The sequence below is a fragment of the Dryobates pubescens genome, chromosome 10 (genome assembly GCF_014839835.1).
Source record: "Dryobates pubescens isolate bDryPub1 chromosome 10, bDryPub1.pri, whole genome shotgun sequence".
Taxonomy (NCBI): domain Eukaryota; kingdom Metazoa; phylum Chordata; class Aves; order Piciformes; family Picidae; genus Dryobates; species Dryobates pubescens.
The window spans coordinates 14,963,433-14,979,621 of record NC_071621.1 but is presented as its reverse complement, the minus strand read 5'-3'; the positions used below and the strand labels follow the sequence as shown (position 1 = coordinate 14,979,621).

Genomic DNA, 16,189 nt, shown 5'->3' with positions numbered 1-16,189 from the left:
GCTGGAAGAAGGGAAATTTAGGTTGGAAATTAGGAAGACACACTTGTCAGTGAGGTTGGGGAGAAACTGGAACAGGTTGCCCAGGGAGGTTGTGGTTATCTCCTCCCCAGATATATTCAAGACCAGGCTGGATGAGGCCTTGAGCAACCTGGTCTAGTGGGAGGTGTCCCTGCTCATGGCAAGGAGATTGGAACTGGATGATCTTTAAGGTCCCTTCCAACCCATAATAGGCTTGGATTCCAAACCATAATAGCGTGGCAAGGAATTGTTAAGGTCTGGTTTGCTTCCCACTTCTTTCCCAGGCAGCAGCACGCAGCTCACCTGATGCTGGACGATTGCACAGCAGCTCTCCAGGCCCCAGGCAGTAAATCTGTCACAATCAAGGTGCCTAGGACTCTGCTGCTGGCTGACAATGGCTGTGAGCTGCTGCAGAGACACCAGACACAGGATGACGACACTGTTGGCTCTTGGAAAGGCCTTGGAGTTTCTGCTGTAGCTGCCTTGGCTTTCCTGACTGCCAAGGGAACGCTGCTAGCAGGCCAGTGGCCACTTGAAGCCCTCAATTAGCTCTTGAAGTGCTATGGATGTGTTAATTTTAATGAAAAATACTGGGGGGGGGAAAGGCCTTCTGGACCAGGGAGAACCCTGCACTGGGTGATAGCACATAGAATTGTCAGGGTTGGAAGGGACTTCAAGGATCCAGTTCCAACCCCCCTGCCATGGGCAGGGACACTTCCCGCTAGAGCAGGTTGCCCAGAGCCACATCCAGCCTGGCCTTAAAAACCTCCAGGGATGAGGCTTCCACCACCTCCCTGGGTAACCTGTGCCAGTGTCTCACCACCCTCATGAGGAAGAACTTCCTAATATCCAATCTGAATATACCTGTTTCTAGTTTTGCTTCATTCCCCCCAGTCCTATCACTCCCTGACAGCCTAGGAAGTCTCTCTCCAGCTTTCTTGTACCCCCTCTTCAGAAACTGGAAGGGCACAATAAGGTCTCCTCAGAGCCTTCTCTTCTCCAGTCTGAACAGCCCCAACTCTTTGTCTGTCCTTATAGGAGAGCAGCTCTAGCCTTCTGCTCATCCTTGTGGCCCCCCCTTCTGGCTCTTGGTTGCCAGTCACTAAACCAAGGACTTCAAGCACAAGTTGTGCTACCTTTAGGCTGCAGGCTTGGACTTGCTTTCAGACCAGAAATGGAAACAACATGGCAGTCAATTAGCATTGAGGGTTCTCTCCATTCATTACATCTCAATTCTAAGTGAAATTTATGGCCTCAGCTTGCTGGTCTCTATTCACTAGTGCCCTCATAACTGCCTCCAACGAAGCACGCAGGAGTGGAGGACACAATTTCAATGCTGATGTTCTCGGTTTGTATTCCCACTGTTGGATGACTGAAGGTTTCCATGTGGATGCAATAGGGACTTTTTGGCTGGAGAAGGGAGATTTCTGGTGAGAGTTGCTGCCTTTTTTTTTTTTTTTTTTTGATGTGAAGACCCCTAAATTATAATCTTGGAAGGCTTAACTTTGGATGGGGGTCATAATTTTACTGTTACCATTTTAAATTTCTTGGAAGCACAGTGAACGTACTGGGATTGAGTCAGCCAGTAACAGGAGGTTTGCTGTCTTGGAATGGAAATGACATTTTGTGGCATTAAGGCAGCCAAATTTAACTGCAGGGATTTTTTTTATGCTGCAAGAAACAATTGGATGATGCTTGGCTTGAATAGAAAACCATTTCTTATTAAAAGGAGGAGCAGGGAGGTGATTATCCCCCTGTATTTGGCACTGTTGAGGCCACAGCTCGAGTGCTGTTTTGGGTACCTCAATGCAAGACAGACATTGAGGGGCCGGAGCAGGTGCAGCTGGGGAAGACCCCAGAGAATGAGTCTGATGAAGAGCAGCTGAGGGGACTGATCCTGGGCTGCATCAAGAGACGTGTGGCCAGCAGGGCAAGGGAGGGGATTCTCCCCCTCTACTCAGCTCTGGGGAGACCCCACCTGCAGTACTGCCCCCAGTTCTGCAGCCCCTGTTACAAGAGGGATCTGGAGGTGCTGGAAAGTGTCCAGAGAAGGGCCACGAGGAGGATCAGAGGCCTGGAGCACCTCTGCTATGAGGACAGACTGAAGGAGTTGGGGCTGTTCAGGCTGGAGAAGAGAAGGCTCTGAGGTGACCTAATTGTGGCCTTCCAGTGTCTGAAGGGGGCTACAAGAAGGCTGGGGAGGGACTCAGGATGTCAGGTAGTGATAGGACTAGGGGGAATGGAATGAAGCTGGAGGTGGGGAGATTCAGGCTGGATGTGAGGAGGAAGTTCTTCACCATGAGAGTGGTGAAGGCCTGGAATGGGTTGTCCAGGGAGGTGGTTGGGGCGCTGTCCCTGGAGGTGTTTAAGCCCAGGCTGGATGAGGCTCTGGCCAGCCTGATCTAGTGTGGGGTGTCCCTGCCCGTGGCAGGGTGGTTGGAACTAGATGATCCTTGTGGTCCCTTCCAACCCTGACTGATACTGTGATACTATGACTGGGATTGTTTAGTTTGAGGAAGAGGAGGATGAGGGGAGACCTCTATTACCCTCTACAACTACCTGAAAGGACAGGTGCTGGTCTCTTCTCACAGGTAATTAGTGATAGAAAAAGAGGGAATGGTTTCAAGCTGCACCCGGACATTGGGCATTGTTTTTTTTCCACTGGAAAAGTGGTCAAGCATTGGAACAGGCTGCCTAGGGAGATGATGAAGTCACCGTATTTGGATGTGTTTAAAGGTTCTTTAGATGTGACACTTAGTGATATGGACACAGTCTTAAGCTGTGCCAGGGGAAGTTCAGGCTCAAAGTGAGGAGAAAGTTCTTCACAGAGAGAGTTGTTCACCATTGGAATGTGCTGCCCAGGGAGGTGGTGGAGTCACCGTCCCTGGAGATGTTCAAGAGGGGATTGGATGTGGCACTTGGTGCCATGGTCTAGTCATGAGGTCTGTGGTGACAGGTTGGACTTGATGATCTTTGAGGTCTCTTCCAACCTTGGTGATTCTGGTTTAGTGGTGACCTTGGTAGAATACAGAATTGAGCAGGTTGGAAAAGACCTTTGAGATCATCAAGTCCAACCTATCACCCAACACCATCTAATGAGCTAAACCATGGTACTAAGTGCCTCATCCAGTCTCTTTTGAAACAATTCCAGTGATGGTGACTCCACCACCTCCCTGGGCAGCCCATTCCAATGGCCAATACCACAACACAGAGTAGGGTTAATGGTTGGACCTGATGACCTCAAGGGTTTTTTCCAACCTGAATGTAGTGTAGCAGCCATTCTAGGTTAGGAAGATACCTTCTGATAGAGATTCTCCTGATGGAAGTAGCATTCTAAGGTTCTGAGGAGTCAGCATGAGGAGGTTTGGGCATGGGTAGAAGGACTTGAAGCTATGACCAGATTTGTAGATCATTACCTGAGTGTTGATCAAATCGCTGTGAGGAACTCAGATGGCAGCTGAGCTTTCTAACAATTTCTCAGTTACATAAATACTCTTTCAAGGAGTAAGCCACTTTGCAGCAGCCAGGTTTTGCTGCCTAAAAAAGGTGAAGTGAAGACTTGTAAAACTTTTTTTCTTCATCACCCAGCAGACTAAATCAAGAATGTTCTCCTGGTATAAAATTAGAAGAGGAGGAAAGGGAAATGTCACTCAATTATTACTCTTTGCCTCTAAGTTTCAGCTTTTGGGTAAGGCTTTTTTATGTCTGGAAAGAAAGTATTCCAGACTTTTGGAAAGAAGCAGGCTGGAAACTGTTGAAGTAGGAAAATTTAGATCCTGCTGTATGATGTGAAAGCAGAGCTCTGAATGATGTTCAGGATGGTCAGCAAACCTTGGCTCTGGCCTGCACAACCAGAGCCAACAGCATCAGGATGCATTTGGGAAGGTGGGAAGTAAAATGAATATTTCCCAGTAGGAAATAACTCTTTCCAGGAGGTCTTAGTTCTCCATTAGGGATGTGAGACCAAGCACTTGGGTGACCTCTTCCAATATCTGAAGGGGGCCTACAAGAAAGCTGGTGAAGGACCTTTTAGGGTGTTAGGTACTAAGCAGAATGGATGCAAGCTAGAGGAAGGGAGATTCAGATTGGATGTTAGGAAGAAGTTCTTCCCCATGAGGCTGGTGAGAGACTGGAACAGATTGCCCAGGGAGGTGGTGGAAGCCTCATCCCTGGAGGTTTTTCTGGCCAGGCTGAATGTGGCTGTGAGCAACCTGATCTAGTGGAAAGTGTCTCTGCCCATGGCAGGGGGTTTGGAACTGGATGATCTTTGAGGTCCCTTCCCTGACAATTCTGTGACCCAGCACCCAGTGCTGTTGCCCCTAACAGCCTTTAGTAGCCAGCAGAGCCATGTTGCTTGGTACATCAGCAGGAGTAGGGCAGGTGTTGTCTACCTGTACTCCGTGCTGGTGAGGCTACACCTGTCCTGTCCAGTTTCAGGCCCTTCGCTACAAGAAGGACATTGAGGTGTTGGAGCATGTTCTAAAGAAGGGCCATGAAGCTGGTGAAGGATCTAAAGCATAAGCCTCAAGTGGCTGAGAGAACTGGGGTTGTTTGGCCTGGAGAAAAGGAGGCTGAAGGGAGACCATCTGGGTCTCTACAACTCCCTGAAAGGAAGTTGTAGCCAGGTAGGGTCTGGTCTCTTCTCCCACATAGCAAGCAAGAGGAGAAGGGAAATGTCCTCAAAATGCACCCAAGGGAGGTTCAGGCTGGACATTAGGAGGAATTTCTTCCCTGAAAAGGTTGTGAAGCTCTGGACCAGGCTGCTCAGGGCAGTGGTGGAGTTCTCATCACTGGAGAGATTTAAAAGCTGTGTAGATGTTGTGCTGAGGGACATGATGTAGTGGTGGACTTGGCAGCCCTGGGTTAATGGTTGGGCTTGATGATCTGAAAATTCTTTTCCCTACCAAAATGAGTTTATGAATAATTGAGACAGGGTACAGCTGCTTCCATAAAACTCCCAGGCTGTCATGCTATGAGAACTCTGAGGAGCTCTGAAGAAAACAAAGGAATCACTCAGTATAATTTCAAACAAAAATTTACTGCAGAGAGTGTCATTTAAAAGAAGCAGTAGCATGAAGCATCTAGAGGTGCTTCACTGAAATGCCTTCACTTAAAGAGTCTGAAAGCCCTAAATTGTAATGATTTAATGTTTAATTACTGTTGTTTAATATTACTGGCAGTGCTTGTTCCCGTTGTCCATCTGTAATCTCTCTGTGTTTGTGGGTTTTGGGCATTACTTTCACACTGAAACTAAAAACTCATCCCTGGAAGTGTTCAGAATACAGAATTAACCAGGTTGGAAAAGACCTTTGAGATCATCAAGTCCAACCTAACACCCAACACCATCTAGTGAGCTAAACCATGGCACTAAGTACCTCATCCAGTCTCTTTTTAAACATCTCCAGTGATGGTGACTCCACCACCTCCCTGGGCAGCACATTCCAATGGCCAATACCACAACACAGAGTAGGGTTAATGGTTGGACCTGATGACCTCAAGGGTTTTTTCCAACCTGAATGTGTAGCAGCCATTCTAGGTTAGGAAGACAGATAGAGATTCTCCAGATGGAAGTAGCATTCTAAGGTTCTGAGGAGTCAGCATGAGGAGGTTTGGGCATGGGTAGAAGGACTTGAAGCTATGACCAGATTTGTAGATCATTACCTGAAGAATTTCTTCCTAACATCCAGCCTAAACTTCCCCTGGTGCAGCTTGAGACTTTTCCCTCTTGTTGTGTCGCTGGTTGCCTGGGAGAAGTGACCAACCCCCACCTTCAGGTAGTTGTAGAGCACAATAAGGTCTCCCCTCAGCCTCCTCTTCTCCAGGCTAAGCAACCCCAGCTCCCTCAGTCTCTCCTCACAGGGCTGTGCTCCAAACCCCTCCCCAGCCTTGTTGCCCTTCTCTGGACACATTCCTGCAACTCAACATCTTTCCTAAACTGAGGAGCCCAGAACTGGACACAGGACTCAAGGTGTGGCCTAACCAGTGCTGAGCACAGGGCAGAATGAATTCCCTGCTCCTGCTGGCCACACTATTTCTGATGCAGGCCAGGATGCCATTGGTTGCCTTGGCCACCTGGGCACACTGCTGGCTCAGGTTCAGCCCACTGTCAACCAGTACCCTCAGGTCCAGGCTGCATGAGTCTTTGAGCAGCCCATGGCAGATGGGTTTGAACTAGATCATCTTTAAGGTCCCTTCCAACTCAAACCATTCTAGGATTCATGAATATGGAAGGTGTGAGGCCAAGCTGAGATGGGATTACTGAGAGGAGATGCTGCGAGGAGGAGTAATGCTTTGTGGTTACTCATACTTCAAGCATATAAGCTGGTTATCTTGGTCTAGCTGCATGCAGACAGTTAAAATCCATTAGCCAAAACCTGTAAATAGCAAGGCCTCAGTTGCTTATAAATCTGGAAGAGATTAGAGGACGTAAAAGGAAGAGATGAGTGGTCTCTTCTATGTGCTTTGGTCCTTGGCACACAGAAGATCTGGAGAATCACAGAATGGTTGAGATTTGAAAAGACTTAAAGCTCATCTAGTCCAACCTCCTGCAGTGAGCAAGGACATCTGTAACGAGATCATATTGCTTAGAGCCCCATCCAACGTGACCTGAATGTTTCCAGGGTTGGAACATCTGCCGCCTCTCTCAGTAACCTGGGCCAGTGTCTCACCATCCTCAGTGTGAACCAGTTCTTCCATCTCTCTAGTCTGAATCTCTCCTCTTTTAGTTTCAAACCATCACCCCTTGTCCTGTCACAACAGGGTCTGGTAAAAGCCCATCTTTCTTCTAGGTCCTGCTAAAAAGATTGTCCCCCTTTTCTTGTAAGTATTGAAAGGCTGCTCTAAGGTCTCCCTGGAGCTCTCTCTTCTCCAGGCTGAACAACCCCAACTCTCTCAGCCTGATCTCACAGCAGAGGTGCACCATCCCTCAGACCATTTTTGTGGCCTACTCTGGCCACACTCTGGAAGAGTGTGTCCAGCAGATGGAGGGAGGTTTTCCTTCCCCTCTGCTGTGCCCTGGCGAGACCTCATCTTGAGTACTGTGTTCAGCTGTGGGCTCCCCGGTTCAAGAGAGACAGGGATCCGCTGGAGAGGGTCCAGCAGAGGGCTGTGAGGATGATTAGGGGACTGGGGCACTGCCTTGTGAGGAGAGGCTGAGAGCCCTTCAGCTTTTTAGTCTGGAAAAGAGAAGACGGAGAGGGGATTTAATGAATGTTTGTCAATATCTGAGGGCTGGGAGTCAGGAGGGAGGAGACAGGCTCTGCTCACTTGCTCCCTGTGATAGGACAAGGAGTAACGGATGTAAGCTGCAGCACAGGAGGTTCCACCTCAACACAAGGGGGAACTTCTTCACTGGGAGGGTCACAGAGCCCTGGAACAGGCTGCCCAGAGAGGTTGTGGAATCTCCTTCTCTGGAGACTTTCAAGGCCCATCTGGATGCGTTCCTCTGTGACCTGAGCTAGATTCTATGGTCCTGCTCTCGGAGTGGGGTTGAACTCGATCTCCTGACATCCTGTGATCCTGTGACCCAACTCCAGCTTCAGTAAAGTGAAGCATTCCTGTGAAGAGGCAGAGATGTTTGAATTTGGCAAAGCTGAGAGGATCATTGGAGCAGGCTGAATCCTTCTGTTCTCTTTGCCTGGCAAAGCACCAATGTCATACACAAGGTTGTCTGACCAGGTTTTTGCTCTTGTGACCAGACCTTAGCTGAGTTCCCCAGCTCTAAGGCTGCCTGAAAAATATCCTTACAAAAGGAAAACCATTAATTGTGAAACTTTGGATGGGAAAAGTAAGCCTGGCTTTGCATGCCTTAAAAAAACCCATCATCTTATGTCGGCAGACCAACTCTACTTTCCTACCAAAGACATTAGCTTAGGCCATTGCTTTCCTTTGCCTGATTTTTGTTTTCTTCACTGTGGAGGAAATAATCAGTTTTGCCTCTTCACTCAGAAGCCAAGGCTAATGATCAGAAGCACTTTGTCATCATCTTTTCACACTTCAAACTTTACTCAGTTAAACTCTCCATGGTTTTGTTACAGAGGTTTGCTCTTTGTGGGTACTGAAGGGTGTTTCATGCTCTTGGCCTGGGTAGCTTTGTGTTATCTGGAGAAGAGAAGGGTCTGAAGAGACATTAGAGTGGTCTTCTGGTACCTGAAGGGGGCCTACAAGAAAGATGGGGAGGGACTTTTTACAAGGGCTTGTAGTGACAGGACAAGAGGGAATGAATTGAAACTGGAAGAGGGGAGATTTAGACTGGAGATTAGAAAGAAATTCTTTAGAGTGAGGGTGGTGAGACACTGGAATAGGTTGCCCAGGGAGGTTGTGGATGCCCCCTCCCTGGACATGTTCAAGGCCAGACTGGACAGAGCCTTGAGCAACCTGGGCTGGTGGAAAGTGTCCCTGCCCATGACAGGGGAGTTGGAACAACATAATCTTTGAGGTCCCTTCCAACCCAAACCATTCTATGATTTTGGACAGGGTTAGGAAATATTCTTAATTGAGTGAAGGGAAGGTCTTGGTAGTTGGAAACTGAAGACTCATTCCTCATTTATGAAGAGAGGCTTAATGGATCTAGGTGATCTTTGAGGTCCCTTCCAACCCAAACCTTTCTATGAATTTCACAAATGAAAAGGAGATTTGGTACTTGACTGGCTTTAGAGACTTGCTGGTTTGCTTTGGGTAAGGTGGCAAAGAGGTCAAAGGAGGTTTTCTTTCCTGTCTAGCTTTTCCCTGGTGAGGCTGCATGTGGAATAATGGATCCAGTTCTGTGTTTCCTGGTTCAAGAAGGACAGGGACTTAATGGAGAGGGTACCAAAAAGGACTACAAAGATGCTGAGAGGACTGGAACATCTCTGATGAGGGAACACTGAGGGAATTGGGCCTTTCTAATCTGGAGAAGGCTGCAGGGGGAGATTCTCATCAATATTGCTAAATACTTCCCTGGTGTGACCAGTCTTTTTTCAGTGGCACCCAGTGACAGGACAAGGACTAACAGGCATGAACTGGAGCATAGGAAGCTCCATCTAAACATTAGGAGAAACTTCTTTGAGGGTGCCAGAACACTGGAACGGACTGCCCAGAGAGGTGGTAGAGTCTCCATCCTTGGAGAAATTAAAAATCCTGGACATGTTCCTGTGTGACCTCTAGGTGAACCTGCCTTGGCAGGCAGGGTTGGACTCAGTGATCTCCACAGGCCCCTTCCACCTCTTTAACATCTTTATTGCTGATCTGGATGAGGGCATTGAGTCCATCATCAGTCAATTTGCAGACAACACCAAGCTGGGGGCAGGAGTTGATCTGCTGGAGGGTAGAGAGGCTCTGCAGAAGGACCTCGACAGGCTGGACAGATGGGCAGAGTCCAAGGGCATGAGATTGAACACAGCCAAGTGCTGGGTTCTGCACATTGGCCACAACAACCCCAGGCAGTGCTACAGGCTGGGGTCAGAGTGGCTGGAGAGCAGCCAGGCAGAGAGGGACCTGGGGGTGCTGGTTGATGGTAGACTGAACATGAGCCTGCAGTGTGCCCAGGCAGCTAAGAGGGCCAATGGCATCCTGGCCTGCATCAGGAACAGTGTGGCCAGCAGGAGCAGGGAGGTCATTCTGCCCCTGTACACTGCACTGGTTAGGCCACACCTCGAGTCCTGTGTCCAGTTCTGGGCCCCTCAGCTTAGGAAGGAGGTTGACTTGCTGGAACGAGTCCAGAGAAGGGCAACAAAGTTGGTGAGGGGCTTGGAACACAGCCCTGTAAGGAGGGACTGAGGGAGCTGGGGTTGCTTAGCCTGGAGGGGAGGAGACTCAGGGGTGACCTTATTGCTCTCTACAACTACCTTAAGGGAGGTAGTTAGTCTCTTTTCCCAGGCAACCAGCACCAGAACAAGAGGACACAGTCTCAGGCTGTGCCAGAGGAGGTTTAGGCTAGAGGTTAGGAGGAAGTTTTACACAGAGAGAGTGATTGCCCATTGGAATGGGCTGCCCAGGGAGGGGGTGGAGTCACCATCCCTGGAGGTGTTCAGGAGGAGACTTGATAGGGTGCTTGGTTGCATGGTTTAATTGATTAGGTGGTGTTGGATGATAGGTTGGATGTGATGATCTCGAAGGTGTCTTACAACCTGGTTTATGTATGTATGTAATTTACCTCACCCCCTACCATTCTGTGACTGTGATTTTTAAGCTCTGCAAGTTATGATTTATCTTTGAACGTTTCCTGTCAAAACAGAAGCTGACTATCTGGGTCCATTTCACTGCTTCTGGCTTGGAAGCAACTGATGCACTCATCTTGAGGGAACCTTTAGCTGAGCCCTTAAATTTTCTTCTCTTTACAGGCTTCACAGAGCCCAGTGTGCAATTAAACAGACTCAGGTAACTGTTCAGAAAATAGGAAGGGAGATTGAAGAAAAGCTGAGGTGTACATCTACGAGCAACGAGCTGGTAAGTTTGGTTATTTGAAACCATGGTTTTCAGGCTTGCTGAAGCATCTGGCTGATGTATGGGCTGTTTCATTAACCCTTGATCTTGAAATCTTTATTTAAACCTCTCCTTTCAACTGGGAACTCACCTGAGGAGTGTAATGTGATTGGGTTTCCCCTTGTCTGTGTTACTCAGAGGGATTGAGAGATTGCCTACCCTATTTTTACCTTTCTTTTGTACAATTGTTGTTATGTTATAAAAGCATCAACCTTGCATAGTGCTTGAAAGAGGTTTCTCAGGTGAAAACAAACCTTTAATGATTTAGATAAATCTTGACAGGAGCCTGTGATGGATTTAGAGTGAGGTGAGTCTACTGCCTGTATCTCCTTGCACCCCAGCTGCCTTTGGGTGACTGGAATGCATGCACAAGCTGTCACTGAAGTGAAACAATCATTTTAAGCAGGAATTATTTTAGGTTTTGCAATAGCTTTTGACAGTTTGTTTTGCTTGTCCTATTCCCCTTTCCATAAAAAACAAAAGTGTACTGGCACTGGTTTCTATTTTCTGCCCAGAAGGGCTGAGCTCAGCTCAAAGCAGGGAGTTGACAGAACAAGAGCTGGGATTTCACTCTGTTGGTACTCACTGGCACACCTCCCAAGCCTCCTGGAGGAAAGGGCAAACTTGACAACCAGCTGAACATGAGCCAGCAGTGTGCCCAGGTGGCATGGAAGGCCAGTGGCATCTTGGCTTGTATCAGGAATGGTGTGGCCAGCAGCACTAGGGATGGAATTCTGTCCTGTACTTGGCACTGGTGAGGCCTCACCTTGAGCACTGTGTGCAGCTCTGGGTTCCTCACTGCAAGACAGATCTTGAGGTGCTGGGGCAGGTCCAGGGGAGAGCTATGAGACTGGGGAAGGGACTGGAGGGGAAGTCTGATGAGGAGAGGCTGAGGGAGCTGGGGGTGTTGAGCCTGCAGAATAGGAGACTGAGGGGGAACCTTATCACACTCTACAACTACCTGAAGGGAACTTTTAGTCAGGTGGGGGTCAGGCTCTTCTCCCAGACAACTTGTGACAAGAGGAGAGGGCATGGCCTAAAGCTGGGCCAGGGGAGGGTTAGATTTGCTGTTAGGAAGCACTTCCTCATGGAAAGGGGAATTAGACACTGAGATGGATTTCCCAGGGAGATGGTGGAGTCACTATCCCTGGAGGTGTTTAAGGAAAGATTGGATGTGGCACTTGGTGACACGGTCTAGTCCTTGTGGTGGTGTTGGATCATAGGCTGGATGGACTTGATAATCCCAGAGGTCTATTCCAGCCTCAATAATTCTGTGATTGTGAGATGTGAAGTTAGTTTACTGCTCCAAGGTAGATTCTGGGTTGAAAGTAACTCAGCTAAGTGTCAAACTGGTTTAATGATTTGGCAAAAGGGGAAAATGGGTGTTTACCCAGTCCAATTAAAGATGAAAGATGTTAACTCTGCTGGCTGGAGGCTGTTATTACCCTCAGACTGGATATCAGGAAGAATTTCTTCACAAGAAGAGTTACCAGGCATTGGAGCAGGCTGCCCAGGGAGGTGGTAGAGATGATTTCCTGTGTTTCTTTTCCTTTGTTCAGTATGGAAGCTCCTGTTGGGATTCCCTTCCCATTTATGAGTGAACTGTAGATTTATTTCTTGAGTCACAAGGAGGGTGAGGGTTGGAAGAGACATCTGCACATCACTTAGTACAACTCCCTTGCTGAAGCAGGGTCATCCATAGCAGGCTGCTCAGGACTGCATCTGTGTAGATTTATAATCTCTGTAGAGGAGACTCTCTGAGCAGCCTGTTCCAGTGCTCCATCACCCTGAAGAAAAGAGTTTTCTTCATGTTTAGATGGAACTTCCTGGGTTCCAGAGTGTGCTTGCTGCCCTTTGTCCTGTTGCTGGGGAGCACTGAAAAGAGTCAGGCCCTATTCTCTTGACCCCTGCCCATTAGACACTGGTGGTGGTTTTAGGCTGTGCCTTTAAAACTTAGTTACAGATTTTAAGCAGAAAAGTAGAAAAATATAAATAAATCACTATGGGGTGTAAAAAGGAAAAACAAAAGACTATTCTACACAAATTCATTGGGTAAGTATCTGGACTAAGATGAGCTGAACCATAACAATTCTTCCCTTTTTTTGTTCTCTTCTGATCTCTGGCTGGTTTTGCTTCGCTCAGGAGAGACAAACTGCTTGTCAGCTGGCTTTGGCTAAGCCTAACTTCTTTACTCCTTCACAGTATCACAGTATCACCAAGGTTGGAAGAGACCTCAAAGATCATCGAGTCCATACTGTCACCACAGACCTCATGACTAGACCATGACACCAAGTGCCATGTCCAATCCCCTCTTGAACACCTCCAGGGATGGTGACTCCACCACCTCCCTGGGCAGCACATTCCAATGTCAAATGACTCTCTTGGTGAAGAACTTTCTCCTCACCTCGAGCCTAAACTTCCCCTGGCGCAGCTTGAGACTGTGTCCTCTTGTTCTGGTGCTGGTTGCTAGAGAGAAGCGACCAACCCCTTACTGGCTACAACCACCTTTCAGGTAGTTGTAGAGAGCAATGGGATAGAATAGAATAGAATAGAATAAACCAGGTTGGAAGAGACCTTCAAGATTATCGTGTCCAACCCATCAACCAATCGAACACCACCTAATCAGCTAACCAATGGCACCAAGCACCCTATCAAGTCTCCTCCTGAACACCTCCAATGATGGGGACTCCACCACCTCCCCAGGCAGCCCATTCCAATGGGCAATCACTCTCTCTGTATAGAACTTCTTCCTAACATCCAACCTAAACCTCCCCTGGCACAGCTTGAGACTGTGTCCTCTTGTTCTGGTACTGGCTGCCTGGGAGAAGAGACCAACATCCGCCTGGCTACAACCTCCCTTCAGGTAGTTGTAGAGAGCAATAAGGTCACCTCTGAGTCTCCTTCTCTCCAGGCTAAGCAACCCCAGCTCCCTCAGCCTCTCCTCACAGGGCTGTGTTCCAAACCCCTCACCAGCTTTGTTGCCCTTCTCTGGACTCGTTCCAGCAAGTCAACATCCTTCCTAAACTGAGGGGCCCAGAACTGGACACAGTACTCGAGGTGTGGCCTAGCCAGTGCAGCATACAGGGGCAGAATGACCTCCCTGCTCCTGCTGAGCCTCCTCTTCTCCAGGCTAAATAATCCCAGCTCCCTCAGCCTCTCCTCATAGGGCTTGTACTCAAGGCCTCTCCCCAGCCTTGTTGCCCTTCTCTGGACTCGTTCCAGCAAGTCAACATCATTCCTGAACTGAGGGGCCCAGAACTGGATACAGGACTCAAGGTGTGGCATAACCAGTGCAGAGTACAGGGGCACAATGACTTCCCTGCTCCTGCTGGCCACACTATTCCTAATGCAGGCCAGGATGCCGTTGTTGTGTGGCTTCCCTGAGTAACAATGGCTGTTGGTAATCAACTAAATGCTTTATTCTCTCTACACAGCTGCAGTTTGTTCCCAGGGTTTGTGGCCCACAAGAGCTAAAACAATTCCTTCTATCAGCTGAGCATTGCTTGAGGTTCTACTCCCTAAATTCAGTCCATCACTCATTGGTCATCTTTTTCCTTGTCTCTGAGCCCTTTGCCGGGGAGTGAATGCTCATCATGATGCTAGTCCTCTACTATCACTTCCTACACACTTGTCCTTCAGAAGCTTCTTCCCATCACTCTTTCCTTTCTCAGTTTCTGCTCTGTGTCCTGCTGCATTACTGAGCATGTGACATCCCCTAAGAAAAACAAGCTTTATGGAACAGAGACGAGTTTCTCATGTGCTGGAGCATGTCCAGAGAAGGGCCATGAGGATGAACAGAGGGCTGGAGCTCCTCTCCTATGAGGACAGACTGAGGGAGTTGGGGCTGTTCAGTCTGGAGAAGAGAAGGCTCCAAGGAGACCTAATTGTGGCCTTCCAGTATCTGAAGGGGGCTACAGGAAAGCAGGGGAGAGACTTTTTAGGCTGTCAGATAGTGATAGGACTAGGGGGAATGGAAAAAAAATAGAAGTGGGTAGATTGAGATTGGATGTTAGGAAGAAGTTCTTCCCCATGAGGGTGGTGAGACACTGGAAGAGGTTGCCCAGGGAGGTGGTGGAAGCCTCATGCCTGGAGGTGTTGAAGGCCTGGCTGGATGTGGCTCTGAGCAACCTGATCTGGTGTGAGGTGTCCCTGGCCATGGCAGGGGGCTTGGAACTGGCTGATCCTTGAGGTCCCATCCAGCCTTAACAATTCTATGATTCTCTCCCTCCAAAGAAGCAAAATGATTAGAGTCTTTGGTAAGCTATTGCTGTGAACTTGGTATTTAGTCTGGCAGACATGACTCTTACCCTGTTTGGTTTATTTTCTGTCCCCCATCTTGGGGTGGAACTGCTCAGGTGGAGAAAAGCTTTCATTATTTCAAAACCTGTTCTTCTTCCCACAGAAGAAGGAGAGTGAATGTTTACAGCTGAAGATCCTGGTGCTACGTAACGAACTGGAGAGGCAGAAGAAAGCCCTTGGTCAAGAGGTGGCCTTGTTGCACAAGGAAAAAATTACTTTGCAGGAGAGAGGTGCGTGTGGAAACATTATTGCTTCTCTGCTACTCATCAGCTGATGATTGGAAGAGTAGTTTGTGATTATGGTGGCCAAAGTGAAGGTGCTGGGGTTTTTTTTTCCCATTGTCCTTGTGTTTTTCCGTTCCTGAAGTTTGCAGCCAGATAGAATCTCTTCACCCTGTGTCTTCTAGTGAAGTCTGAACAGCAAACTTTGGGATTCTATCTCTAAATAACTTCTTACTGTGCCAGCCCTCTAAAGATCTCCTCTTAGATCTCTGCTTAATTAGAATTTTATAAGAAAATCAGGAGAGGTGCACTATAATACAGGAAAAGGTGACTGTCCTAGGCTGCTTCATGAGGAGTGTGGCCAGTAGGCTAAGAGAGAGGATTCTGTCTCTACTCTGTTGAGACTCAGAATTTGAGGTGCAGCCTCACCAGTGCCAAGTGCAGGGTCCCCTGGTCCTGTTGGCCACACTAGTCCTGATCCAGGCCATCTCTAGTACTGTGTCCAGTTGATGAGGGGTTTGGAACACAAGCCCTATGAGGAGAGACTGAGAGAGCTGGGGTTGCTTAGCCTGGAGAAGAGGAGACTCAGGGGAGACCTTATTGCTCTCTACAACTACCTGAAGGGAGGTTGTGAACAGGCGGATGTTGGTGTCTTTTCCCAGGCAACCAGCACCAGAACAAGAGGACACAGTCCCAGGCTGTGCCAGGGGAGGTTTAGGCTGGAGGTTAGGAAGAAGTTCTACACAGAGAGAGTGATTGCCCATTGGAATGGGCTGCTTGGGGAGGTGGTGGAGTCACCATCACTGGAGGTGTTCAGGAGGAGACTTGATAGGGTGCTTGGTGCCATGGGTTAGTTGATTAGGTGGTGTTGGATGATGGGTTGGACACAATAATCTCAAAGGTCTCTTCCAACCTGGTTTATTCTATTCTATTCTAAGACCTGTCTGGATGTGTTCCTGGGTGACCTTGCTTTAGGCAAGGGGTTGGACTACATGATATTCAGAGTTCCCTTCCAACCCCTACAACGCAGGGCTTCTCTTGGTGTTTTCTTTTGCTGGCAAAGTGTCCTACAATAAAATGCTCTATCACTGTTTCTTTGGAGTTCCCAAAGACCAAGCTTCAGGGATGTTGTGAGAGAACTTCTTTTAATACTTTATTGAGTCTAAAATCATTTGCTGCTACTAAAAACA

General features: G+C 48.3%; 1 protein-coding gene across 1 annotated transcript in view; it reads left to right on the top strand.

Annotated features, from left to right (window-relative positions):
• UVRAG (UV radiation resistance associated) overlaps window positions 1-16,189 on the top strand; it is a 176,622-nt gene that overhangs the window by 68,169 nt on the left and 92,264 nt on the right. Inside the window, exons 7-8 of the mRNA XM_009902903.2 lie at window positions 10,338-10,443; window positions 14,882-15,008. Coding sequence (XP_009901205.2) covers window positions 10,338-10,443; window positions 14,882-15,008 — 233 coding nt within the window. The remainder of the gene's footprint in view (window positions 1-10,337; window positions 10,444-14,881; window positions 15,009-16,189) is intronic.